This window comes from Notamacropus eugenii, chromosome 3 (assembly GCF_028372415.1).
Source record: "Notamacropus eugenii isolate mMacEug1 chromosome 3, mMacEug1.pri_v2, whole genome shotgun sequence".
NCBI classification, from domain to species: Eukaryota; Metazoa; Chordata; class Mammalia; order Diprotodontia; family Macropodidae; genus Notamacropus; species Notamacropus eugenii.
The window spans coordinates 45,002,207-45,029,284 of NC_092874.1; the positions used below are offsets into that span (position 1 = coordinate 45,002,207).

At 39.0% G+C, this 27,078-nt stretch overlaps 1 protein-coding gene across 14 annotated transcripts in view; it reads right to left on the minus strand.

The window, feature by feature from the left end:
- The window catches only part of ULK4 (unc-51 like kinase 4), a 674,194-nt gene that overhangs the window by 607,451 nt on the left and 39,665 nt on the right, over positions 1-27,078 (minus strand). For all 14 annotated transcript variants that reach the window (XM_072651430.1, XM_072651427.1, XM_072651429.1 and 11 more), the window contains exons 10-17: positions 20,995-21,110; positions 20,760-20,832; positions 19,068-19,155; positions 15,835-15,939; positions 13,922-13,982; positions 7,004-7,185; positions 3,669-3,715; positions 759-837 (exon numbers count right to left, since the gene is read on the minus strand). In XM_072651430.1, the coding sequence (XP_072507531.1) occupies positions 759-837; positions 3,669-3,715; positions 7,004-7,185; positions 13,922-13,982; positions 15,835-15,939; positions 19,068-19,155; positions 20,760-20,832; positions 20,995-21,110 (751 nt within the window). The remainder of the gene's footprint in view (positions 1-758; positions 838-3,668; positions 3,716-7,003; positions 7,186-13,921; positions 13,983-15,834; positions 15,940-19,067; positions 19,156-20,759; positions 20,833-20,994; positions 21,111-27,078) is intronic.

The window sequence follows — 27,078 nt, forward strand, 5'->3', positions numbered from 1 at the left end:
CAATTCCCTGACCCTCTCCCAGCCCAGAGGATGTACGTATCTGCCACCAATCAGCATATACAAATAAGTCACATACTAAGAATGAAAGAATATATTATCTCCAGGAATGTTCAAACAAGTAATACAGTGGGGAGGTTTTATTCACACCATCTGAAATGACTGGTTAGTCATTCCATCAATTAAGAAATATTTTTCTGTATCAATACACAAAATAACCGGTAGTAATTAGATGATATTTTCAATACATATAATTCGATTAACTGGGTAAGTGACAATTCTCCTTACATTACTACTATGAACCTAGCTAACAAAGAAACTTTTGGTGATTGTTCTACTTCAAGCATTTATTGTGAGGTAAAATGCTACCTTCCTGAAGCAGAAAAATCAGCAAGAATTCAAATGAAAATCCCTTTGGATTTTCACTTAGGAATAAACTGTCTGTTCTCACCAGTTTTTAATTACTTGTTAGCAAGGACCATAGTAGTGACATAAGGATAACTGTTAACATTACCTTCATCACAGCAGACAAACCCTGTTACTCTTCTATAACTTACTCTTAACAATGGTGGTAACGCCAACGCAGATTGGTATGGGTCAAATTATTGGTTTATTAGTGTTTCATTATAAATCCATTTTTTACAACAACTTGAAGAAAAATCTAAGTAGAAGTTAATAAAAACTGTGTAAATTTCAGTTAGTTAATAAATCAATATGCTTATTAACCTTTCACAATAAGAAAGTAAGAAAAGAAAAATTACCTCGGTGACAGGCACATTTTCTTCCAGTTCAGTTGTATGAGATGCCAGCAATCCAATCACCCGGACAACCTTGGCCCGTCTGTGAATTGACAGAGATTAGTTGGCCTCTGAAGAAAAAACTGAAAAGAAGCTTAAGTATCTAAGAATTTATTAGTTGCACTGGATGAATATCAACCAATGAATAATGTTCATTATGAATTACTGTATACAACCATCCTGATTTGAGAGAACCACAGAGCATTTGTGTAACACTAACATACAACGTTTTGCCAATCTCAGTTATAAACGTTCTCTCCAGAATATGAATAACTGAAATAAAGGTGATAAAAGGGCCAAGGATCCTTAGCCTTCTATGATGACTCATAGACAGGGCATTTGCCTCAATCATGTCTCCTCAAAACCAAGCCAAAAAGAAGTTATAAGATCAAGGGGGAAAAAGGTAGTAGTTCCAAACTCTTAGGATTTTCAAGTTCATGTTATCTTTACAAACAAATGCTATAAAAACAGTATAATTCAATTTAACTCTACAAGCATTTATTCGTTTTCTCCCTCCTATGTGCCCAGCCCCTTACAAAGGCACTAGAGAGACAACAAAGACAGAAATGAGTGTTTCTCCTCAAAAGAAGCTCACATTCAATCAGAGGACACAGCATTCAGGTGAATAAGGATATATAAAATCAATGCAAGTTTAAGCTGTGGAAGGGAGGGCACTAGGAGCTGGGGGCAGGAGATGGAGAGGACAAGGCTTTCTGGCAGAAGGTAGTACTCAGAGCCAGAGGTGAGGAAGGTGGAGTATCATGAGTGAAGGTCATTTGGGCTACACTGTGGAAGGATGGTGGGGGTCTCGATATAAAGGAGGGGGTCTAGGGAAGAGGCATGGATTCACAGGGAAAGGTAAGAAACACTCTTAGATAAGCTGAGTTTCAGAGGCCTGGAAGGTCTGAGAGGTCCAAAAGGCAGCTGGTGAAACAAGACTGGGGCCCAGGAGATAGAATATCTAAGAAGGCATTTTTGTATTTATTGTTTTTTATTTAGCATACTGAATACATTCATAAAGTATTAAATGCTCAGAAAATGACTTTCCAAACCATGTAATTGCTTTCTAATTTAGGGTTTTAGGTTGGAACAGTAAACACTGCAAGAAATACGCACAAAATTAAGTAATCTACTCAACCTGTATTTACCAAGGCCCAGCAAATGCTAGGAGAAATCATGTTCATACTTTACATTTGTGGATCGCTTTATCGCTTTCAAATCACCTTCCCATACGCTTTCTTACATGATTCTAAAAAAGCACCAAGTGATGCTCAAAGGAAAGCATTATTTAACTACATTTTTAACAAGTGTGAAAATTGAGACTGAAAGGAGGTGAACTGCCTGAGTGTCTCACAATAGTTTTCGTCTGCCATTACATAATGTTGAATCAGGGTCCACTAAAATCCCCAGATCTTTTTTCAAATAAATTGCTGTCCAATTATGTCTTCTCCATCTTATTCAAAATTCATTTTTTAACCCAAGTGTAACATTTTATAACTACCTCCGGCTTACCACCATGCTTGGGGCCACTCTCATGCCTCAAACAAGGCTTGCAGCTCCAGTGCAGCTCCATCCCCCACTGATTAATGAGTTCTTCCTCACTAGCATGGTCCCAACTCCCACCCTCATGCTGTTGTATCTCTCCTTCCTGTGTCCCATGTGTCCCTTGTAAGTCCCTCCTCTCCCCACCTCCTTCCCACATCTAGCTTTGGGAACAGTAACCAAACTGGCATTGCCTTTCCTGGAAAGGACATGTCAATCAGCTGCTCTATGGCTTCACTGGAGATCCCTGTGACTTTCCAGTGAAAACTTCCCTCCTTAGCCGCCAATATGTCTTGTTTCCCCTTATTAGAGCGCAGTCTTCTTGAGGGCACTATTTGTATTCTCAGTGTTAGCACAGTGCCTGGAACATCATAAAGGCTCATTCATCCTACATTAAATTTCATCTGAGACAGCTTTTAAGGAGAAAAATGGAAGGAAACAAGCAAAAAGGAAATGGACAAGATCTGCAAAGATGGTCACCACACATGTGCCCCCACTTGGACTCTACTAGCAGAGTCCCAGATGTACTTATAGAGGAGAGAACAATGATTCGAAGGAGAACAAAGAGTCTATAAGACAACTGCCCAAGCAAGTTATAGGCTCAATAAAACATCCGAGACGCTGGGGGATGAAAGCAATCACATGGAGGGATTTAGCTGCTCCTCTGATGTAATAAGTCGCTAATCTCATTCTGTTTACAATTACTGGGACCTGAGATGGACCTTACTATTAAAGGGATAGAGTGACATAGCAAAACCATTTAAAACAAATATTATGTCTGACTTGCTATCATATATTTTTGGCTCCTGTGTAGCCCATGTAAATTCAGAGTGACTTTTTTCCCAATTCCCATTCTCACTTAAAAGTGGCAGAGCCCTACAGCTTAACTATGTCTCACCTTCAAGGATTCAATGGGACTCCCAAGGGTTGGATTATGTAGTTCATTTTGTTCAACCCCTTAAACATGTGTCCATCCCTCAACATAATCAGTTATGAATTTTTGAGGCATCCAGCTTTCAGCAGCTTTTAGAAAAGAGTATTTAATAAGGTGATACACTAAGAAAAGTTGGGGCACATGCCCGCATGAACTGTGACATATTGTTCCTCAAATACATACAGAGTTTAGAGGAAAGTGTACTCAATGTGGAGATAGGAGATCTGTGCAATGAAGGTTGGTATAAATCTTTTTAAAAAATTAAAGAGAACATGTTTCTCACAGTGCCTAATGTTCTTTGAGGCATCTACCATGCTGTGAATGTACAGTCAATAGAAGGCAATAAACATGGTAACACAGTGAGAAATAATTCTTAAGAAAATAAAAATGTTACTTACATATCCCAATTTGGAGCTGCTCGGAGCTGCTGAATTAGCAACGGCAACTAAGATGAAAAGTCAAAATACATTTTATAAGACAAGATGAAGTACACATGTGAACAGTGTCAAGTTTTACACTTGATATCTCTATTTTCAATTAAAACATGAACTTCTCCATAAAACAATATGGGGACTTAAAGATTACATAAAAATAGAAAATTAGGAATAAGAGAGTTTTAGTCCCCTCTTATACATTAAAATTTTCTACCCACTAAAAAAAGAACTGAAATAATAGTATTCTGAGAGTGAATAAACAGATATTCTTTCTGTCCAATACCCAAATTGATCTGACTCCAGTTCCCGCAAGGATCTCTCAGAATAACTGGAAGAAGCTTTGGCTGAGCCATAATGCCACAGGTATGCCAAGTGACAGGAGACAAACTAAGAATTATCACTCCCAAACTATGCAGGGCTTTAGAAAAAAAAATCTACCTGCAAGAAGACTTACTAGTCGAGGTAGAAAACAGAAACATTACAAACCAAAACTTAACAGAGAAAATAACTGAATTGAGCAAAGTTTCAGAATAAAAGATTAGTCCATAAAATCTTTTCATTATTGCTTAATATTAACGAAGGTTTTCTTTTAAAAAAAGAAGCTTCTCTCACAACAACAAAAGTCATAAAATATTTGAGAATTAACCTAACAAGGAATACACAGGAACTAAATGAGAACTGCAGAACTGTGATGACCACGATGAAAGAAGGCCTACATGACCACAGTAGGGTCCTTCAGTGTTGATGGACATGATGGACAGGTTGAATTAATATTAGAAAAAAGACAAAACTTCCCAAGATAATTTACACATTTAATATAATACACATCAAAATACCAAAGTTTTTTATTTAGAACTAAATACAAATCATAACAACCTTATCTGGAAAAACAATAGGCAGGAATTAAAGGTCACATTAAAAAGAAAAGCTGACTGATGAAGGGAGGTTGGCACCCCCAAACTACAAAGGGGTTGATATTAAAGCTCTGACACTGAAGAAAAAATAGAGAAGTTGATCAATGGAACAGAACAGATCCACTCAGCACCAAATCTATTCAAAAATTAGTGTATGACAAACTTTTAAAAAATAACAACTAGGGAAAGGACCAGTATTCAATATGTACTTTGGCAAAAGCGGTTGATAATTTGAAGAAAAAGGGATTGGAACCCTCATGTTATGTCATACGCTGGCTGCAGCAAATGTCAGGTGAATGAAACCCTTAAACGTAAAAAAGAATTCTTGAAAAGAGAGAAGAAAAACAAGATGAAGTATTTATCTCAACAGTGGAACAGATTCTTTGTTCACTTATTTTTATTAATTTATTCCTTTTTTCAATTTAACAAGTGGAAGTAATAACTTCTAATAAAATGGCTATTCTAGATTACATTAGAATAAAAAATATCATATAAGAAAAAATATAATTAAAAAATATTTGTAGGAAATATAACTAAAACTTGATGTCCCAAACATATACAGAACTTCTGAAAAGTCCCAGTTATAACCCCCAGTCCACAATACAAAAATTTCTAACTCATATGAAGAGTTTTTAAAAGAGCAAACTTAAATTTTAATAATCACTTTAAAAAAAAACCCAACTTCACTAATAACCAGAGTCTTTAATTAAAATGCAAATTAAAACAACATTGAGGGGGACAGAGCCAAGATGAAGGAGTAAAGGCAGGAATCACCTCAACTCTCCCAAATTCCCATCTAAACAACTTTTTTTAAAAAATACCTCAAAACAGTGCCTGGAGCAGCAGAACCACCAAATATACAGTGAAACAGTTTTCCAGCCCAAGACCACTCAGAAGGTCCATGTAACAGGAGTAAGAGGGGACCCCATCCAGCACCAGCAGCATCCAACAAGCCAGCAGCAGCCCTGGGGAGCAACTGAATCTACAGGGACAGTTTCTGGAGCTCTCAGTCCACAGACCATAAGGGAGTCAAACCACTGGTCAGGAGATTACAGGGGACCTTTGGCTGCCACTGGGTGCAGGACTCTCTTACACTGCCTGTACACAGTTCTGGGTCGCAATTCCAGTCATAGTCAAAAGGTGGAAAAGAGTGCTTGTGGTCACTCACAGACCAGAGCACAGGTCAGAAGAATATTGACCACACCGTTCCTTGGATCGTAGTACCTATGATGAAAAATGCTATCCACCTCCAGGGAAAGAACTGAGGGAATCTGAATGCAGATTGAAGCATATATTCTTTTAAACTTTTTAAATTTTTCTTAGGGTTTTTTTGTCTGTGTTTTCCTTTGTAACATGACTAATATGGAAATGTGTTTTGCATGACTGCACATATATAACTTAGAGCAAATTGTTTGCCTTCTCAAAGAGGAAGGATGGAAGAGAAAAGAGAGAATTTGAAACTCAACATTTTAAAAAATAGAATATTAAAACTGTTTTTACATGTAACTGGAATAATATTTCCAAATTAATTAATTAATTAATTAAAGAAAAAAACAACTTTGAGGTACTAGCTTAAACCTATCACACTGGCAAAATCATTAAAAGCCATGAAACTCAGTATCAGCTGGCTTTTGGAAAAACAGATGTACTCACTCACTGCTGATAGAATTGCAAATTTGTTTAATTTTTTTGTCCAGCAATCTGGCAAAACATAGTACAAGTTACAAAAACAGTCACACTCTTCTACTCAATAATTACATTGTCAGCAACATATCTTGAAATATGTTATCCAAAGCGAAAATACACAAACAAAAAAACTCCTCGCTATTCAAAGTTCTTGATTGCAGTGTTACATGTTATTACAAAAAAAATGGAAGCAACCTAAGGGTCCAATAATAGTGGAGTGATAGTGGAATGGTTTTTAAACTCACCGAAATGTAATATAATAATGCAATTAAGATAAAAGAGATATGGGGATACATAAATCTGAAAATACCTTAAAAAGTACAACTAGAAGGCAGTCTAGATTAACTACAATAAATGAGAATAAATGAACAAAGAATCTTACTGGTAACTGAGAGGAAGGAACTTTATGCACTAAAACAGGTGATAACAGTAGTGTTACATATGGAATATTGTATGGATCTATGCATACATACACATTTGTACATAGTAAATAAACCTTGATGCTTGCTCTACTCTCTGATTGATGATTTTTCATCAGTGACAGAACTTTCACACGTGGACAGAGTCCAGTCGAAGCTCTGCTCTGCCTTCCCTTCAGTTTCTAAAGGGGACTTTTATGGCAAGGGCCCCTAACCGACAGACAGGGTGCTTCTGCTGGATGACAACGTGGCTGGGGCTCTCCCCTGACCCGACCCTTACCAGCTGCGAGTGGATCAGCTTCGTGGCTACCTCCTTGTGGCTGGAGACAGAGCACAGGTAGTGAAGCAGATTGAGTTTGGCTCGTGAGGCCGCCGTGCTCTTCTCACTGGTGTCCAGCTGAGAGCAGACTTGTTGCAAAAACTCATGCCAATCTTGTTCCTTTAAAAATAGTAATTTCTCAGCTGGGAAAAAAAAGCAAATAGCTCTTTAGCAAGCACACAATGTTTCATAATGAAAAGTAATTTCATAAAAGTGAAGGAAAGTGACTGACTTCAGAACCTTTTGTGTTTCACAGTACTCACTTTTTAAAAACATTCAAAGCAAAAGCTCCACAGACTTAGCATATTAGTAAGCAAAGATTAGCTGGAAATATTCAGAGGCAAACAGAAGAGGACCTGATAAATCAATAACTAATACACAAATAAAAGCGTCTGAGCCTCACACAGTCACAGGCCAAAAATAAAAGTGTGGAGCACTTCAAAGTTAGCTATATTGATGTCATAATTGTAACAACCCTGGGCAAGCTTACTTAACCTCTCTCAGCCTCAGTTTCCCAATATGTAAAATGAAGATAACGGCACCTACTTCACAGGGTTGTTGAGAGGATGCAATGAGATAGTATAAATAAAGTTCTTGACAAACTTTAAAGAGATTAAATGTGAGTTATTAATACTATTATTTTAATTCTCTTTAAATACTTTGTCATTTTTTTACTTAAAGATCTTTCATTCACTTCATCGGAATTCAGTACATAAAAGAGAAAGGTAGATGTCTAAAGGACATTATCCTAGGTGGTGCAGCAGATAAAGCACAGAACCTGGAGCTAAGAAGACTTGACTTCTTCTCAAATTCATACACCCAGGAAATTGAGGCAGACAGAGGTTAAGTGACTTACCCAGGGTCACATAACTAGTAATGGTTGTGTGATTATATTATAATTACAAAATAATTATTATTATCCTAAAATGTAATAAGGATTATTATTATCCTTAAACCTAAAATAATTCTGAATACTAAGTTTTAAAAAAAGCACATTAATAGCAGAACAGTCTACAGCTTGGAAGAGTAAATATCCACTGGTGACACAATCAAACTTGAAATATTGACCTAGGAAATAGCTAAGGACAAAACACATCTCATTCATTCAAGAGCAATTCTAAAATTTTCTTTTACTTTTTTCCTTCCATTGAGAAACTCTCACTGAAAGAAAATTTTGGAATAATTAAAGCTATGTATCATCATCCATAATCCACTTAAATTGCAAGTGTTCATCAAATGTGATCTTTCAGATTTCAGTAAAGTGCCTGGTACATAGTTGCTGTTTGTCCTACATTTTCAGTGAGGGCCAATGACGTCACAGGGTGATGTCTTGACTCCTGTGTCAATTGGATTTAAGTGAGGCAGTTGCACAAAATCATCAGCCTCACTCTCTATTCCAGAGTCCTCGAAGTCCAGTGACAAAAATAAAAGTCAGTGGTCTAGGATGCAGTGGATGACCTTGACATCTTCCATGTCTGACTGGACTGAAAGTGCTCCACAGCACCAATTTCAGCCACCTTCATGGCTGTTAGAACAAACCGTCCTTATCCACCCATTCTGCCAAGAGAAGTCTTCACATCTCCCTAATTCACTGAAGGGTTTGTGGTCCGTCATTCACCCTCAACCTGGTTTAGCCCATCTGCTGAGATGGTTTACCAGGGTGTGTGGCCACTGTATGCAACAGCTGATTGGAGCCTCCGGTAACATTTGGGTGAGTCAAGTAGACAGCAAAGGTGGATAAGCATCTCTGAAAAAGGCTCAGCAGGCGCTCACACTAGAGGTGCCAGTCCTCCTTGAACACCCCATACACCACTGGCGCACAGTAGGTACTTAATGCTGACTTGTTAACTTGTTGACTTTATAAGAAAAGAAGTAAACTGTGCTTTGAAAGTCATCAGGAGCAGCAAAAAGATATTAGGAGCCCAGTAACATTATTATAGGGGTACAGGGTGATGAGGAATGCTATCTAGCTCCTAACAGAGAAGTAATGGATTGAAAAACAGGCAGAATGAGATGCATGTCTGTACGTAGCTAATATGGGGATCTGTTTTGCTTGATTATAAATATTTGTTGTTTTATTTTCCATTTTTCCCATTGGTAAGAATGAGAGGAAGAAAAAACAAATTCTTGACAATTTCAAAAAAGCAAAATTATTAAATTATTTAAATTATTAAAATAAAAAACTGAGTACAAACAGAGCAGGCAGACTGCCCGTTCCCTCATTCTTGGGAAAAGACCAGAATGCAGAGCTGGAGAACAATAACCACACTTCTTGCAGAACAATACCTTGAACGCACCAAAAACTTGCAGATGCTCAGAACTAGCTCTGAAAACAGCAGCACACAAAAGCCTGAAGCTTGGCAAAGTGCCTCCCCATCCCAACCAAATGGTAGCTTTTTGGAGACAATATTGTGAAAACAACTTTAAAAGCAAAGCCTCAAAGAAAAATCTTAATTGGACTCAAGGCCAACAAGAATTCCTGAAAGAGTAAAAGAAATAAAACAGAGTTCTAGAGGAAAAATTCAGAAAAGAAATGAGAGTACTGCAAAAAAATCATGAAAAAATAATTAACAATTTTGTAAAAGAGGCACAAAAAATAATGAAGAAAATATCACCTTAAAAAACAGAATTGGCTTAATGGGAAGAGGCACAAAAATTCACTGAAGAAAAGCACTCCTTAAAAATTAGAATTGTGCAACTGGAAGCTAATGATTCCATGAGACATGCAGAAACAATAAAACAAAGCCAAAAGAATGAAAAAAGAAAGAAGAAAATATGAAATACTTCATTAGAAAAACATCTGACCTATATGTAAGTATATATGTATGTATGTATACGTATGTGTTTATATGTATGTGCATATCAGCTCTTTTGTGGTGACAAAGAATAGGAAATTGAGGGAATGCCCATCAACTGGGAAATGGCTGAATAAGTTGTGGCATATAATTGTGATGGAGTACAACTGTGCTACAAGAAATGAGGAGGGGGTAGTTTCAAAAGCACATGGCAAGATCTATGTGAATTGATGCAAAGTGAAGTGAGAAGAACCAGGAATTTGTTGTGCATAGTAACAATAATGTTGATGATGATAAACTATGAAAGACTTGACTACTCTGATCAAAAGAGTGATCTAAGACAAATGATGACAGGGCTCATGATGAAAAAAATGCCATCTACTTCCAGAAAGAGAACTGATGAACCCTAAGTGCAAACTGAGATATAATTTTCTCACTTTCTTTTTTTTTTGCAATCTGGTTAAAATGGAAATATGTTTTGCTGGATTTCACATGTATAACTGATGTCATAATGTCTGCCTTCTCACTAAGTGGGGGAGGAATAGGAGGGAGAAAATCTGGAACTCAAAATCTAAAAAGAACGTTAAAAATAAATAAATATTAAAAAATTTAAAAAGAGAAAGACAAGACAAAGACATTTTGGTCTTACTTAGGATGATAGGACTTAACTTTTGAAAGAACCTTAGAAATTATCTCATCTAACTCTTCCCCCCCACTTCCCCCAAGGTTGAGTGACGTGTCCCTGGGCACCCACAGAGGCAGGATCTTTGCAGAGGTTCCCCTACTCAAGTCCCACACCCCTTCCACTCCCCCAGGTAACTCTCAAAAAAAAAAAAAAAAGCAAAACCCAATACTTGAAAAGAAATCCAGTGCTAGTAGTCAAAAAGAATAGAAATAAAAGCTAATAAACCTTTAAAATCTCTGACCTTTTCAGGGATAAACAACACTTGAAAACTCCAGCCATGTGCTGAAAGGGCCCTCAGCCCTGCCCTCATCACAAGGCTTTGTTTGAATAAAAAGCAATGAGACAGCAGACCCTCTAAACAGTCTAAACTTAGACCTGAGGAAATGAGAGATACTGCTTAATTCCGAAATGAATCCATAGCTGGCTGACCTCCATCTTCAAGCATAGAAAATTCCAACAATAACACCTTAGTTTCAAAAAAAAATAAGGCCAGGGTGGAGCTAAAAGAAAGACATTTTTTCCTTTTGACAAACTTCCCTTTTGTTCTTATAAATAGCAGCTCTGCTTTGTGCCTATAAAAAGTGTGGCCTGTGTGAGATTCCCTGCCCCCTCCCCAGAGAGCTTTGATCCTCCAGTAAGGGAGCTGATCTGCAGGTACATCTCACAATTCCAGTTTTCACTCACTACCTCATCAGATCTTGGATTTCACTGGATGATTCTAGTCTCTACTGGCCCCAATTGTCCTCCACAGAGCTAAGCAGAGGTCCAACCACGGTACCAGGTGCCTCAAACACCTCCCATAGTTCCCTATTGTCTTTAGTAAAAATCTGGAACTCCCACATCTAGTGTTTAAAGCCTTTCACCCCTAGCTCCCCAGATGGATTACGTCATTCCCCTTTACACACTCTCTGGTCCAGCCAAACAGGCCTAATTGTTGAAACACTCACACACTATATCCGTCTCTCATCTCCCTACCTTTGCACAGGCTGGTACCTATACCAGCAATGCACTCTCTGCTCATTTCTACATCTTAGAATTCTTCCCTCCCTTCACAGTTCACTCCAAATACTGCCTCCCACATAGGGCCTTTACTAATCTGCCATGGGATAGTGAATCCCTACCCCCATCCCCATTTAACTGGTATTAAATTTGCATGCATTTTGTACTTGCTAATGTGAATTTTGTATCCTCAGTACCTAATATAACACCTGCCACATAGTAGATGGTTAATAAATGCTTGTCCTTGGAAAACTGAAGAGCTTTCCCCACTCTGCTATACTTGGTATATCATAGAAGGCAGTCAAATTCAGTAATAAACCATGGAGTGCATAAGCTCAGGGGTTTTGAGGCCCCAGGGAGACGATGGATGTAAGGTGCTTTGGAAACTGTAAAGCGCTATCTAAATGCCACTTGTTGCTGTTATCATAATTGTTAGCCTGCAGTCCCCAGGCCTCCCATCTGTTGATGACTTCATTGCCTGAGCCTTCTCCTGCCAAGCTCAAGTCATGCTTATAGAGCAAGACAGGGGTATGCTGATAAATGTTTAACAACTGGGCTCTCCCCGAAAAGAACATGTATGCACACACACTTTCGGGTTCAATCTTCATTGTTAACACCTCCTTAAGTCTAGAGTGACAGTCCAAGAAAACAGTAACTCAAGCCCTCCTTTGTGGCGATGACTGTTTTCTAAGGTGTAAATGATCACACTGAAAATGTCAGAGCTGGCTCCAGCTCACCCCAGTCTACCCACAGGCCACTCAGGTCTTGCTCTGACCCTGGAGCAGGTGACCCTGGGTTCCAGAAAGCTGACAAGTTCTGGTGGATCCTACCAAGTTGGGAAGGCCTTGAGTATGAGCTCAGGACAAGTGCTCCTCAAACATGATACTCCATCTCCCACCTCCACGCCTACGTCCTAGCTGTTATGCCAGGAGCCCTCTCCCTCCTCGCCTCTTGTCTCTTAGCTTCCCTAACTTCCTCCGAGACTCCCTTCAAATGCCATTTTCTTCAGGTGTGCTCTCTCCCCTTCCCTCTGTGATCACCTTCCATTGGGTCTGTATACACAGACTGTATGTTTGTATGTGTCTCCCCCATTAGATAGTGAGATTCTTGAGGGCAGGGAACATGTTTTTGCCTTTCCTCATATCTCCAGCACTTAGCACAGTGCCTGGGACATAGTAAGAACCACATAAATGCCTGCTGACCAGTGACTGACAATCAAGGACCAGCCTTGGTAATCTACGATGATTATTTTTTTGTAACAATAGTACAGGAAGCCATCTGCTAAGGAATGGAAGAACTTCTATTTGCATCCATGGAGAAAGTGCCTAATCAATGAAATGACAGATCTTTTCAAGCACTAAAATAAAATGCACCAAGCTTCCTCACAAGCCACACAGAAACAGCTGGGGAGGAAGCTCTGGCCCTCAGGCCACACTGGGCCAAGCCCTCCTCTAGAGTTCCCATTGTGAAGATCATTTTTAAATTCTTAGCGCATTCTCTCCAGTCTTCTATTTGTGTCCAACCGAGCTTTTGTTGCAAGTTTTGTTTGTAGCTGCTGTGAAGCAACTCTTCTGAGTCTGTGCCTTGGATGTCCCTAGATCCATAATAATTCTCTGCCATTGGGATCTTTTTGTTTGTTTGTTTACTCATTTTTCCAGCCTTCCTTCCTGAATTAGGAATTTAAGTCAGTTCCAAGCTTATACACACATTTGGAGGAAATGTTGAGGCTTTGTTTGGTCCCCACCCATGTTATCTATGGCTTGCTGTTATAGTTTTCTTTGGGCAATGAGCACTGTGCTCAAGGCTCTGAGGGGTGGCTCAGGCCAGGGAGCTACACACTTTCAGTGCCCTAAGCTGTCTGGTCTGGGGTACGTTCTACTCCTTGCCTTCTCGGTTTGAGCTCTGTGGACGCCCATCCCTTTGCAGACTCAAGGCCACAATGTGGCAGGTTTTGGTATCCTGAGCAAAAAAACAAAAACTTATGATCTCATAATAAGTATCAGGGTTAGGATTCGAAAGCAGACATCCTGCCAAGCCCACTGCTCCATCTAATACTACATTGATCCATGCCCTAGGAGGATTTAGCCTAGCCTGCTTCCAGAACAAGAGCCATTCTCTGCTCCATGTAGGGATTACCCTCTTGTAGGGGACAGAAATAGACTGAGTCAGTTAGCTGGTCTGGTATGATGATCAGGATGGTTTTAAAAGGAAATTGAATATTCTTCATATGTGCTATTTTTCCCCAGTAACCCATAACATGGATGATCAAGCAATCAGGGTTTGGATGCCCACGATCATGATCAGCAAAAGAAGGAGGATCCTTGATCAGAGAGAAAACGGTTCCATGTTAAAACGTCCCTGAAAGGACTTTGGCTGTTTGGTAGCAACTCAGGAACATACCTGTATATGCTGGTAAATGTAGCATTTTCACATCAAATCTAACAGGTGGATGTTTCATTATCTGTGATAAAAAAAAAGTTTCATTCAAAATTTTATGTGCACTTAATATCATATCAAGTAGATAATAATGTAAAACATTCATTACAAATAAAAACAAATATTTTATATATTGATTGAAATAATTAAATAATTGATAAATTTGATAGAATATGAGCTCCTTAAGAGCAAGAACTCTTCCACTTTTGTCTCTGTATATCCAGTGCCCAAGACTAGGCCTCATACATGTCATGTGATTAACAAATGCTTGCTGATTAGCTGACTAATTCAATAACTTTTTATTAAAGACCTACTACGTGCAATATAACATTTGGGGTAATTTGGAAGACACAGAGAAGACCCAGCAGATGTCATCAAGGAGGTTAAAATCTTGCCTACAGTTGAAACTGGGCTCACAAACCACAGGACATTCATTTAGAGGCAGAAGAGACCTCGGAGGCCCCCCAAATCCAATTCTCTAATTTTTCAGATGCGGAAATTGGGGCCTAGAAAGGTTATGATTTTCAACTATATCAAACAAGGTTATCTCTACTGGTACAGCTTCAAGCAATCTTCAAATATGCATATGGAACAATCCAAAGGAAACAGACAGTAAAGGCAGTATCTGCTCTACCAAATCAAATGCTTTTTAAAAAATAATCAGATAATAAGAACAATGGGATCGTGTGTTCTCTACATCTTTCAGTCAGCTGTGTTATGATAAACATGCTTTCTGCTATTGAATATGGCTTGGGAAAACCTGCCTCTTCTTGTCTAATGACAGGACAAGGGGGCAAGGGATTCATGGTGTCCTCGAGTTTTCTCTTTTGTTCTCTTTAAAAATGTTTTATAGAATACACAAGAGTTTTGGTTGGTAAATAAGAACTGAAAAAACTAAATGATTGTGTAATCTCATAAGGCTACACAATGACTCAAAAGTCATTGTTACAGGAGCTTCTCAGGTTCACAAAGGGAAAAAGCAAAGGTGGACAAGAATGCTAATCCACCATATTTGCAGACACTGTATTTTACAGTGAATCGAGGGCTTCAAAGCTCTTTTCCTCACAACTGCCCTCTGAGGAACATGATCCAACTAGGACAACAAGAGCAGCAGCTGCAACAATAACACTTGTTTACAGATGAGGAGACTGAGGCTTTGGGAGGTTCAGTGACTTGCTCCTGGTCACATGGCTCCTCAGTGTGTGTGAGACAAGAATTTGAACCCATCTCTCCTGATTCCAATACTTTCACTTCTTCTACTACACCAGGCAGAGGGGGAAGAGAGATAAGTAAAAACTTCATGGAACTGGAAATGGAGCTAAAAAAAAAATCTTGAAAAAATAAGGAGCAGAGAGACAGGGAAAAAAGCAATGAAAAAAATTAAGTCCAGATGAAGAAGAAAAAAAAAGACAGGAGGTAAACAGGAAGAGACGACAGAGAGAAAGTAGAGACCATAGGAGCTAGACTTGGAGAGGAACAAAGATGTGTGTGGCACATAGTAGGTGTTCAACAAATGCCTGTTAACTGACTGAGGGATCTGAACAAAGAGACTGTGATATATAGACTGGAAAGACAGAAAAGATAAAGGTAAAAAACAGAGGAAGGAAAATTCACTAGAAAAATAATGAGGGGTAAAAAATATCAGAAAGATAAAGCATACGAAAAGATGATCAGACAAGACATTTGGAGGAGAAAAGACAGGAACCAAATCAGGAGGGAAGGAAGAGATGGGATTAGAGGCAAAAATCAAGGCAATGGGAGAAAAGCACAAGGAAAATGCCACAGAAGGCTGTTCGTACATAAGTCAAAATACATTTTGCCCAAAAGTGTATTGCAGGTTTCATAACTCCCACAATGATTTTTACATTCTTTCATACCTTTGGATTATCAATTATCGGGGTCACAATGAGGTCAGCATCAGTATAGATGAGCTCCTTCATTCTAGACTCTATGTCCTGCTGAGATAAACATGGATTTTTCACCTAGAAAAAAGAACCAATACTCAGTTATCTTTTCTTTGACAAATCATTCAAATGGTCAAGTGAATCTGTGATCTCACTGCTTTGGGAGTTCCCTCTAATTTGACAAATTAAAAGCTTTTTAAAAGACGTCCACAAGAATGTCACTTAAAGCAAAATTATATTAATGCAAGTTTATAACAAACAAAATAAATAGTTTTTCCACTTTCTGCAAACACCATGAAGCAATGTTCTCCTTCTTTGGTATCACAGCACGCTGAGAAGATAAAGAAGATAAAGGCAAAGCACTGATGGAGCGGACCCATCCCTAAATCCACTTCAAAGGCCTATACAGAAAGTTGGGTTTTCCACTGTTGGAACACTTAGCCAGCTAGACTCTTCTCAGTCAGCTCCTTCCCTGCTAACTTTAAGTCACAAATGAGGTTAACAATTTCAAAATTAGCCAAAATGCTAACCCCAATGCCATGAAGGACCCCAAAAGAAAGCTACTAGTACTAGCCCTAAGAAGAAGAGCTGGTTTCTGGCTCTAGCTTTGCACTACCTGTGGCAAATCCCAAGATGCTTCCCCTCTCTGATCTCAGCTCACTCTTCTTCAAATGAGGAGAGACTAAATGACCTCCAAGGTTTTTTCAAGTGCTAATATTCTATGACCATATCACACAAATGTCTGAATATGCTCCAGTGACTTGAAGTTTTGTTTTCTTTATTATTCCCTGATTTAAAATAAAGGACTTTGTCTTTGAGAACCTGGGCTGTTATTGTTCAGTTAGACATTATCTCCACTACAGAAGTGATCTCATATGCTTCCTCACTGATTCCAACATGCTACACTGAAGAAGGGAAGGTTGTAAATTTCCTATTACCATCTGGTAGAATGGATTCAACTACTGAATACAAGAATAATTTTCTATTATTATGATGTATCTTATTTTGGAGATCATACTAATATGGCTACATGTGATAACTTATTTCAATGATACCGAGTTGATTTAAGTAAAGTAGATTTTACTCCATTTTTTTAATGAGTTATTTTTTAAAATCCATTTTATGAGTTACCAAATTTTTAATACGAAAAAAATTAACAACTTTCCATAACTGATATTGTTAATAATTATAACTATAATTATGAAATAAAGATACAATTACCTACTACTTTGAAAAAAGGCACATCCATTCTTTTTCTATGGATATCTGAATTAACTCATTAAGCTTTTGCAGCTAAACATTTATGAAGGTGGTCTAGCCCTATCAGATCTCAAATTGTATTATAAAGCAGCAATCATCAAAACCAGTTGGTACTGGCTAAGAAATAGAGGGGCAGACCAGTGCAATAGGTTAGGCACTCAAGACACAGCAGGCAATGAATATAGCAATCTACTGTTTGATAAACCTAAGGACCCCAACTTCTAGGATAAGAACTCACTGTCTGACAAAAATTGCTGGGAAAACTGAATAACAGTGTGGTGGAAACCGGCCATAGACCAATGCCTGACACCGTACACAAGAATAAAGTCCAAACAGGTACATGATCTAGGTATGAAGATTGATACTATAAGCAAATTAGTGGAGCAAGGAATAGTGTATTTATCAGATTTATGGAGAATGGAAGAATTTTTGACTAAACAGGAGATAGAAAACATTATGAAGTGCAAAATGCCTAATTTTGATTACATTAAATTGAAACGTTTTTGTACAACCAAACCCAATGCAACCAAGATTAGGAGGGAAGCAGAAAACTGGGAAAGAATTTTTGCAACTAGTGTCTGTGATAAAGGCCTCATTTCTGAAATATATAGAGAACTGAGTCAAATTTACAAGAATACAAGTCATTCCCCAATTGATAAATGGTCAAAGGATATGAACAGGAAGTTTTCAGAGGAAGAAATTAAAGCTATCTGTAATCATATGAAAAAATGCTCTAAATCACTCTTGATTAGAGAGATGCAAATCAAAACAACTCTGAGGTACCACATAACACCTATCAGACAAAACAGGAAGATGAGAAATGTTGGAGAAGATGTGAGAGAGTTAGAACACTAATTCATTGCTGGTGGAGCTGTGAGCTCATCCAACCATTCTGGAGAGCAATTTGGAACTATGCCCAAAGGGCTACAAAAATGCGCAAACCCTTTGACCCAGCAATACCACTTCTAGGACTGTATCCCTAAGAGATCATAAAAATGGGAAAGGTTATATGATTTCTTCCATTTATTTTAGTTTGACTACATAGCATGACTACAGTGAAAATGAACTCAATAGGAAAGTATATGTAGAACCTATACAGAATTGTATGCAGTCGTGGGGAGGGAGGGGGGTAGTGGAGGGTAGGTGTGAGGGGGATGAAATCTTAATTTTATGGCAGTGATTGTTAAACATTAAAAGATAATAATAATAAAATAAAATTTTTAAAAAAATAAAAAAATAATAAAAAAATAAAAATGGGAAAGGGACTCACATGTACAAAAATACTTACAGCAGCTCTCTTTGTGGTGGCCAAAAACTGGAAATCAAGGGAATGCCCACCAATTGGGGAATGGCTGAATAAATTGTGGTACATGAATGTAATGGAATACTATTGTGCTATAAGAAATGATGAACAGGAAGACTTCAGAGAGGCCTGGAAAGACCTATATGAACTGATGCTGAGTGACAGGAGAAGAACCAGGAGAACTTTGTACGTGGCAACAACTACAGTGTGAGAGGAATTTTTCTGGTAGACTTAGTACTTCATTGCGATGCAAGGACTTAAAAAACTCCCAATGATCTTTTAAGGCAAAATACCTTCCACGACCAGATAAAGAACTAAAGAATTCGATCATAGAATGAAGCAGACCATTTTCTTTTGTATTATGTTTTATTTTGTTTTATGATTTCTCTCATTCATTTTAATTCTTCCATGCAACATGACTAAGGTGAAAATGTATTTAATAGGAACATATGTGTAGAACCTATATAAAATTGTATGCAGTTTCAGGGAGGGAGTGGGGAGGTAGAAGGAAAGGAGAAGGAAAAGAGGGGGAAAAAATTTAAGATATATGGAAGTGATTATAGAACACTGAAAACAAAATTTGAAAAAAATAAAGATTTTGTGTCTCTGAAAAAAAAAGGTTCTTTCTCTTATTTATACTCACTTCTGTTGCAGAAGTCTGCAGGGATGGTTTATGGGTGACATCAGAATGACCCCCCACTGCAGTGCTTGTTCTAGGAGTAGGGCGAGAACTGAAAAGGACACACCAATACCAACCACTAAGTCAGATTTCATAACACTGGCATTCTATTTTTAAAACAGTTCAGAACCTAAAATTCATAAAAGATCATTCTCTAGGTCATTAGACTTCAACCCTAGGACAAAGCTAATTTATAAGCTTTCTGAATGGCATATCTTTATTTGTTCCAATCTGTTGGTCTGTGTTACTAACTGGTTATACCTTCTATGTACGTGGTATACAAACACACACACACACACACACACACACACACACACACACACACACAGCAAACTAAAGACAGTGAGAATCAACAATACATCAAGCCTCTTTAATTTCATTAGTGCAGTTTTATCCAATATGTTGCCAAAGCCTGTCACTTTTACCTTTGGAACACCTTACACACACCAGAGTAGTCACAAAATCACAGGCCCTCTGAGAATCTCCCTACATCTTGCCTAAGAAGTGGTCACCCAGCCTCTGCTTGGAGAGCTCTGGGGAGGAGGTCCACAAGCCTCCCATGGCAGCTGTAGCCACCTCACTCTAAACCATGCCTGTTCTTCTTAACACCCCCACTTCTGATGAAATCATTAAGCCCAAACAATCCTCTTTACCACTTCTGCCCCCTGTTCCTAGTTCTGTCCTCTAAGGTCAATCAGAACAAGCTGAATGTCCCTTTCCAACATCAGTCCTTCAATGCTTGAAGGACTCTTCTATCCTCCCCAGCAAAACTCATCTCTAGGTTAATCTTCGCACTTCACAGGTTTGCTCATATTAACTCCCCTTCTAAAAGCCCTTGGTGGCTCTCCATTCCTTATCCAACAACATGCAGAAACCCAAGCCTCACATTCAGCATCTTCTTTGCCCTGGTCCTGTCCCACTAAGCCAATATTATTTCACTCACCTTCACCTACACCTTGCTGAAGCAAAACTATCTGCTTCCAACTAGTTTTGAGCCTTTGTGAACTACAAAATAGATAAGGATGCTTTGAGTAATTCTATAATTCATCTCTAAAGGCCTTTCTTGGTGACACTAGGTAGAAGTGATATTTCAGGACGTTTGCGGGTTCTCTCTTATGCCTTTAGTGATTTCCTTGCTTACATTATGGAGAGGTGTGCACCACTACATCAGTAGACAGCATCACTCTCTTTCTAGACTACAACGCTCTTAAAGGCAAGAACTGTCTGCTGTTTTTCACCTTTGTCATGAACTAGCAGGTGAATGTTTGTGAGCTGAAGGATAAAGACAAAATTAAACCTCACAATACTCCTTGGCCATATAAAGAAATATAAGCCAACATATGCAAAAACCCACACTTAAGTCTTCCATATATGGCCCAAGTCCATAGAAAAGCAACTTTTGAAGCCTTAAATCGGTGTCTTACAAATAGGGAGAATGATTTTATTTGACAAAAAAAAAAAGAAGTATATGTTTCAATTAGTGTTTACTTATAATTCTGAATGTACAATTACAAGCACAGGAATTAAGTTCATGTGTAAACCTCCAAATACTTTTTATAATAATAAGAACTATATAGAGTACTTCAAAACTGTGAGTCATAAATAAGAATATTTTATTTGCCATTCAATTCTTTTCTGCCTTTTCATTTTACATACCTGAGAAGAAATATAGATTCATTCAACTGACCACTCCCAAGAGTACTCTTGGGCCTCAACTCAGCTGGATTTTCTGCAACAAGAAAACAACCTGTTACAAACGCCCATAAAGGAACAACAACCACAAAATCGTGAAGAAAGCACATTGCTGTAACTTCAAGGCCATCTTACCTTGGAAATGAGACACAATTTGCAATAGCAATCTTAGAGGAGTTCACTCACATAAAAATCTTACCTAACTTAAAAGACTTGTTAAATTGTTGGCTGATATTCAGACCTGTAGTCTGCACATTCTCATTGCTTTTCAACAGCTCTTCACATTCTTCAGGTAAGGAACATTCCGTGATTTTTCTGCTTGTCAATAAAAGAAAGCAGCTTATAATTCATAGTAAAACTATTTTCAAAACTGTCTATATAGAGAACCAGTTTGGGAGAGCTGCCTATCCATGAGCAAGTCCCATCCCTTCTCTGAGCCTTGGTTTCTTCATCTACACAATGAAAAGTTTTGGTCTTGAACATGTCAAGAAATTCCTAAGGTCTAACGTTCTGTGAGTCTATATGATTATACTCAATATCTTAGCAAAGTGATGCAATTGGGGGGGAACCTTGTTAAAGGACTTAGAGAAAGTATTTTAATTGAAGAAAGTTACTATGTGTGTATTTGTGTACATATGTGTATATGTCTCGGTTGGCTGTTCATCCTTTGTTTTCAAAGACGACCAATGATCTCAAGAGGGTGATGTCTTGACTTGCACATGAATTAGATTTAAGTGAGGCAGTGCTGCACCAAGTCATCAGCCTCATTCTTTCCTCCAGTCATATGTGCATATATAGACATGGCAACCATAGAGAGAGAGATGTTGAGATACATGTATGTATATGTGTGTGTGTGGTGTGGATAAACACACAACACATACACATATACACATACCACACACATACATAACTCACTTTCTCTCTCTCTCTCTCTCTGTTTCTCTCTCTGTCTCTCTCTCCAACATCAATAATTTGGCACCAATGGAAAGTTCTAAATATCTCTTTAAGAAATCACAAATAATATAATCATTAGAAGATTCTTTCTTTTTTTTTTTTAATTTAACTTTTAACATTTATTTTCACAAAGTTTTGGGTTACAAATTTTCTCCCCTTTTATCCTCTCCCCCCCCCCAAACCCAAGCATTCTAATTGCCCCTGTGACCAATCTGCTCTCTCTTCTATCCTCCCTCTCCGCCCTTGTCTCCATCTTCTCTTTTGTCCTGTAGGGCCAGATAGCTTTCTTTACCCCTTAACCTGTATTTCTTATTTCCTAGTGGTAAGAACATTACAGTTGATCCTAACACTTTGAGTTCCAACTTCTTTAGCTCCCTCCCTCTCCACCCCTTCCCTTTGGAGGACAAGCAATTCAATATAGGCCAAATCTGTGTAGTTTTGCAAATGATTTCCATACTAGTTGTGTTGTATAGGACTAACTATATTTCCCTCCATCCTATCCTGTCCCCCATTACTTCTATTCTCTTATGATCCTTTCCCTCCCCATGAGTGTCGACCTCAGATTGCATTCTCCTCCCCATGCCCTCCCCTCTATCCTCCCCCCCACCCTGCTTGTGCCCTTGTCCCCCACTCTCCTGTATTGTGAGATAGATTTTCCTATCAAAATGAGTGTGCATTTTGTTCTTTCCTTTAGTGGAATGTGATGAGAGTTGACCTCATGATTTTCTCTCGCCTCCCCTCTTTATCCCTCCACTAATAAGTCTTTGCTTGCCTCTTTTATGAGAGATAATTTGCCTCATTCAATTTCTCCCTTTCTCCTCCCAATATTTCTCTCTCACTGCTTGATTTCATTTTTTTTTTTAAGATATGATCCCATCCTCTTCAATTCACTCTGTGCTCTCTGTCTCTATGTATGTGTGCGTGTGTGCCTGTGTGTGTGTGTACTCCCACCCAGTACCCAGATACTGAAATGTTTCAAGAGTTACAAATATTGTCTTTCCATGTAGGAATGTAAACAGTTCAACTTTAGTAAGTCCCTTATGACTTCTCTTTGCTGTTCACCTTTCCATGCTTCTCTTCATTCTTGTGTTTGAAAGTCAAATTTTCTTTTCAGCTCTGGTCTTTTCATCAAGAAAACCTGAAAATCCTCCATTTCATTGAAAGACCATTTTTTCTCCTGAAGTATTATACTCAGTTTTGCTGGGTAGGTGATTCTTGGTTTTAGTCCTAGTTCCTTTGACTTCTGGAATATCCTATTCTATTCCCTTCGATCCCTTAATGTAGAGGGTGCTAGATCTTGTGTTATCCTGATTGTATTTCCACAATATTTCTTTCTAGCTGCTTGCAATATTTTCTCTTTCACCTGGGAATTCTGGAATTTGGCCACAATGTTCCTAGGAGTTTCTCTTTTTGGATCTCTTTCAGGCGGTGTTCTGTGGATTCATTGAATATTTATTTTGCCCTCTGGTTCTAGAATCTCAGGGCAGTTTTCCTTGATAATTTCATGGAAGATGATGTCTAGGCTCTTCTTTTGATCATGGTTGTCAGGTAGTCCCAGAATTTTTACATTGTCTCTCCTGAATCTATTTTCCAGGTCAGTTGTTTTTCCAATAAGATATTTCACATTATCTTCCATTTTTCCAATCTTCTCGCTATGTTCTGTGATATCTGTCTTTCTCACAAAGTCCTTAGCGTCCATCTGTGCCATTCTAGTTTTGAAAGAACTATTTTCTTCAGTGAGCTTTTGAATCTCCTTTTCCATTTGGCTAATTCTGCTTTTGAAAGCATTCTTCTCCTCATTGGCTTTTTGAACCTCTTTTGCCAATTGAGTTAGGCTAGTTTTCAAGGTGTTAATTTCTTCAACATTTTTTTGGTTCTCCTTTAGCAGGGAGCTGATCTGCTTTTCATGCTTCTCTTTCATCCCTCTCATTTCTCTTCCCAGTTTTTCCTCCACCTCTCTAACTTGATTTTCAAAATTCTTTTTGAACTCTTCCATGGCCTGAGCCCATTGGGTGGGCTGGGACACAGAATCCTTGATTTCTGTGTCTTTGTCTGATGGTAAGCATGTTCTTCCTCATCAGAAAGGAAGGGAGGAAATGTCTGTTCTCCCAGAAAGTAGCCATCAATAGTTTTATTTCTTTTCCCTTTTCTGGGCATTCTCCCCAGCCAGTGACTTGACCTCTGAATATTCTCCTCACACCCACCTCGCCTCCTGGTCCTCCCAGCCAGCATTTGGGGACTGAGATTCAAATGCTGCTTCCCGCCTTAGGGCTTTTGGCGGGGGCAGGGCTGCTATTCAGTGTGAGAATTAAGTTCAGATGGTCAGGTCGGGGCAGGGCCACCTCTCAGGCTCAGTTCCCTCAGGGGGTTTATGTACAGACCTTCCACAATGGATCCAGGCTCCCGCCCGCTTGGGGAGCCCCTGTCTGCAGCTGCCTCTCAGCTTCTATCTCCCGGGGGGGCCCGAGCCATGGGGGCACCCCACTCCCCTCTCGACCCACCAAAGAGACTCTCTCACCGACCCCCGTCACCTGTGGGTGGAGGGGCTTGTGCCGCCGCTGGAGATCCCGTCCCTGAAGCCTGCTCGGATCTGTACCTCTCCGTGCCGTGGCCGCCGCAGGTCCAGGCTGGGCTCCGCGTCTGCAGCGCGACAGACCTTTTGCGAGAGGTTTGCAGGTCCCTCTGTGGGTGGAGGGACCCGCGTGGCCGCTGGAGATCCCGTCCCCGTAGCCCGCTCGGATCTTTTCCTCACGGTGTCGCGGCCACTGCAGGGCTGCACTCAGCTCCCAGTCCCGGCGCCCAGTCCGCAGCGCGAAGGACCCCCCGCGAGAGGTTTGCAGGTCTCTCCGGAACAGAAATCTCCCTCGCTCCAATATTCCGTGGCCTCTGGGTGCAGAATTCACCGTGAGTTGGTCCCCTCTAGCCGTTCTGTGGGTTGTGGGTTCGGAGCTATGTGTATGTGCGTCTTTCTACTCCGCCATCTTGGCTCCACCCCAGAAGATTCTTTCTTACAAGGCACTCAAATGTCAAAGGATCATGGACCACAGTTTGAGCAAGAAAGGGCCTCTGTAGCCATCTACTCAGAGGTTATATGATTTGGCCAAAGTCCACACAGCTAGTAAGCAGCCAAATAAAGCAATGATTCTTCTTTACATCCTATTTTAAAAAATCAAGTCTCAATAATAACAAATACAAAAATTACTTAAATTCACAACGGGATAAAAGCAAGGCTAAAATAGCTCCTAGTATTTAGTTCTAACCACAATGAATGTTCTAACCACATTGAAAAAATATGAAACCAATTAAATATGGAATACTTTTAACATGGAAAAGTAAAAATAAATCTCACTGACAGCTCATGTCAGAATATTCTTAAATATAAGAGATTTCAATCTCCAGTTACATCAAAGAAATCCTTCCACAAATGTTGAATATTTTTAAAAATCTCCATCATCCTAAACTCTAACCTTACATATTCCTTACCCTAAATTATCTTTACACCAAACTACATGTAAGCTAAAAGGAGTCTTCTTAACTTGCTCTTCCCTTTTTTCTTCTCTCCTAACATGGTCAGTACATTCATAAGGTAAGACAAGGTCTAACAGCCACAGGCAATGTTATGGTAGTCTCAATTACACAACTATCTAATTTAGAAAAACCAAGATACATACACAATAGTGACAAGATAGTTTGTGGCAGGTCACAAAAAAAAGACATTTTAATAATAGCTTTCATAAGAAAGCAAAATAATTGTAGCTACCATCACACCCCTCGTGACACCCACAGACAAAAATACAGTTGCACTGATTTCCAAAGTTATTACATTAATGCACTCACAAGACCCCCTATTGTGCTAAAAAGTTAAATTGTTAATCAATAGGTACAGTAAATTTTTAATACCCGAGCAAATGTTAGTTTAAAGCCTACCTAAAGATATAAGGCATGATTCCTAAATTCTAATCAGTTTAACTGGTACAATGCAGACTTAAAAAATGTAAACAAAAAATATTGAGACAAAATTCTTCATTATAACTTAATAATAAACACTTGTGGTGAAACTTGTCCTATCAAATCCCATGTTCTAACTCGGGCATGAGCCCTCATTTATAAGTACAGAACACTAAATTCACACATTCACTCACTCAATACTCCGTTCCTGAGCAGTGACATGGAGCCTTTATTCTAAATGCTACTGGCACAAAGAGTTAACAAAGGAATTATTACTAATGTCAAAGAGTTTAGAATATAATTCAGGAGACAAGGGTACTGAAAAAATTAGAAAACATAAGCATGTGCATGATGGTATATAATAACGTAAATGTCCCTCCTCAGGGACACACAAAATGAGTCTAGGGCAGGCTGTTCTGAGAGAAGATCTCAGGGAGCAGAGTTTTTAAACTTTTTAAATCAAGTAATGACTTTAGCAACAAAGGAGATGGGAGAGGGTTTCAAACAGAAGCGACAGCAAGGAGACATGGATCATGAGGCCACATTTAGATGGCATTAAGAGGATGCATTAGTACAGCAGGAGGGCTACACTGGGAAATGATGAATGAGTTTGTGACAGTAGGAATAAGTCAAACCAAAAGCAGCCAATTCTCTAAATGGTCATGCTAATAAAAGGAAGTAATGATATTGCTAACCAATCCCCAAAAGTGTAAACTGTCTACCACTACCACTCCTCCTCCCAAAAAAAGTTCACTCGTGCCTTTGGATTATGCAATGTGATTTTTTTTTTTTGATAGAAGGTTTTAAAGTAGAATCTCATTTCTAGAAGACTATCTAGCCCTTCCTTTCCATTCTCACGTTCACCACGTTAGGCCTTCTCTTGCCAAATCTACTATAGTATCTGCCGTCACCAATCTCCCTGCCTCTGTGTTCCCCTTCTGCCAACACATTCCACAGAACATTGCCAGATTAATTTTCCTGAAGCATAACATAAAGTGCTATTACTCCCAAACCATCAGTGGCTCCCACTGTCCAACAAATCAAGTACAAACTCCTCAGCCTATCTTCAAGATCCTTCATGTTTTGTTCCAATCTACTACCTTCTAGCCAAATCTGGCCACTGTTCCCCAAACACACCCTGTGATCCTACATCTTTGTTCACAGTGGTGGAGCATAGACATCACTGGATTTGGAGTCAGGAGAGACTTAGAAATCTCACCTTACTCACTCACTAGAACTATGACCCGGATAGATAAAACAAATGGCAGATCTTTGAGGAAACCCTCTCTACCAATGAAGATGAGATGACTGTCTGGCCCCTTGTAGACTCAAAGAGTTATCCGGGACATTGAGAAGTCAAAAGGTTTGCCCAGAGTCACAC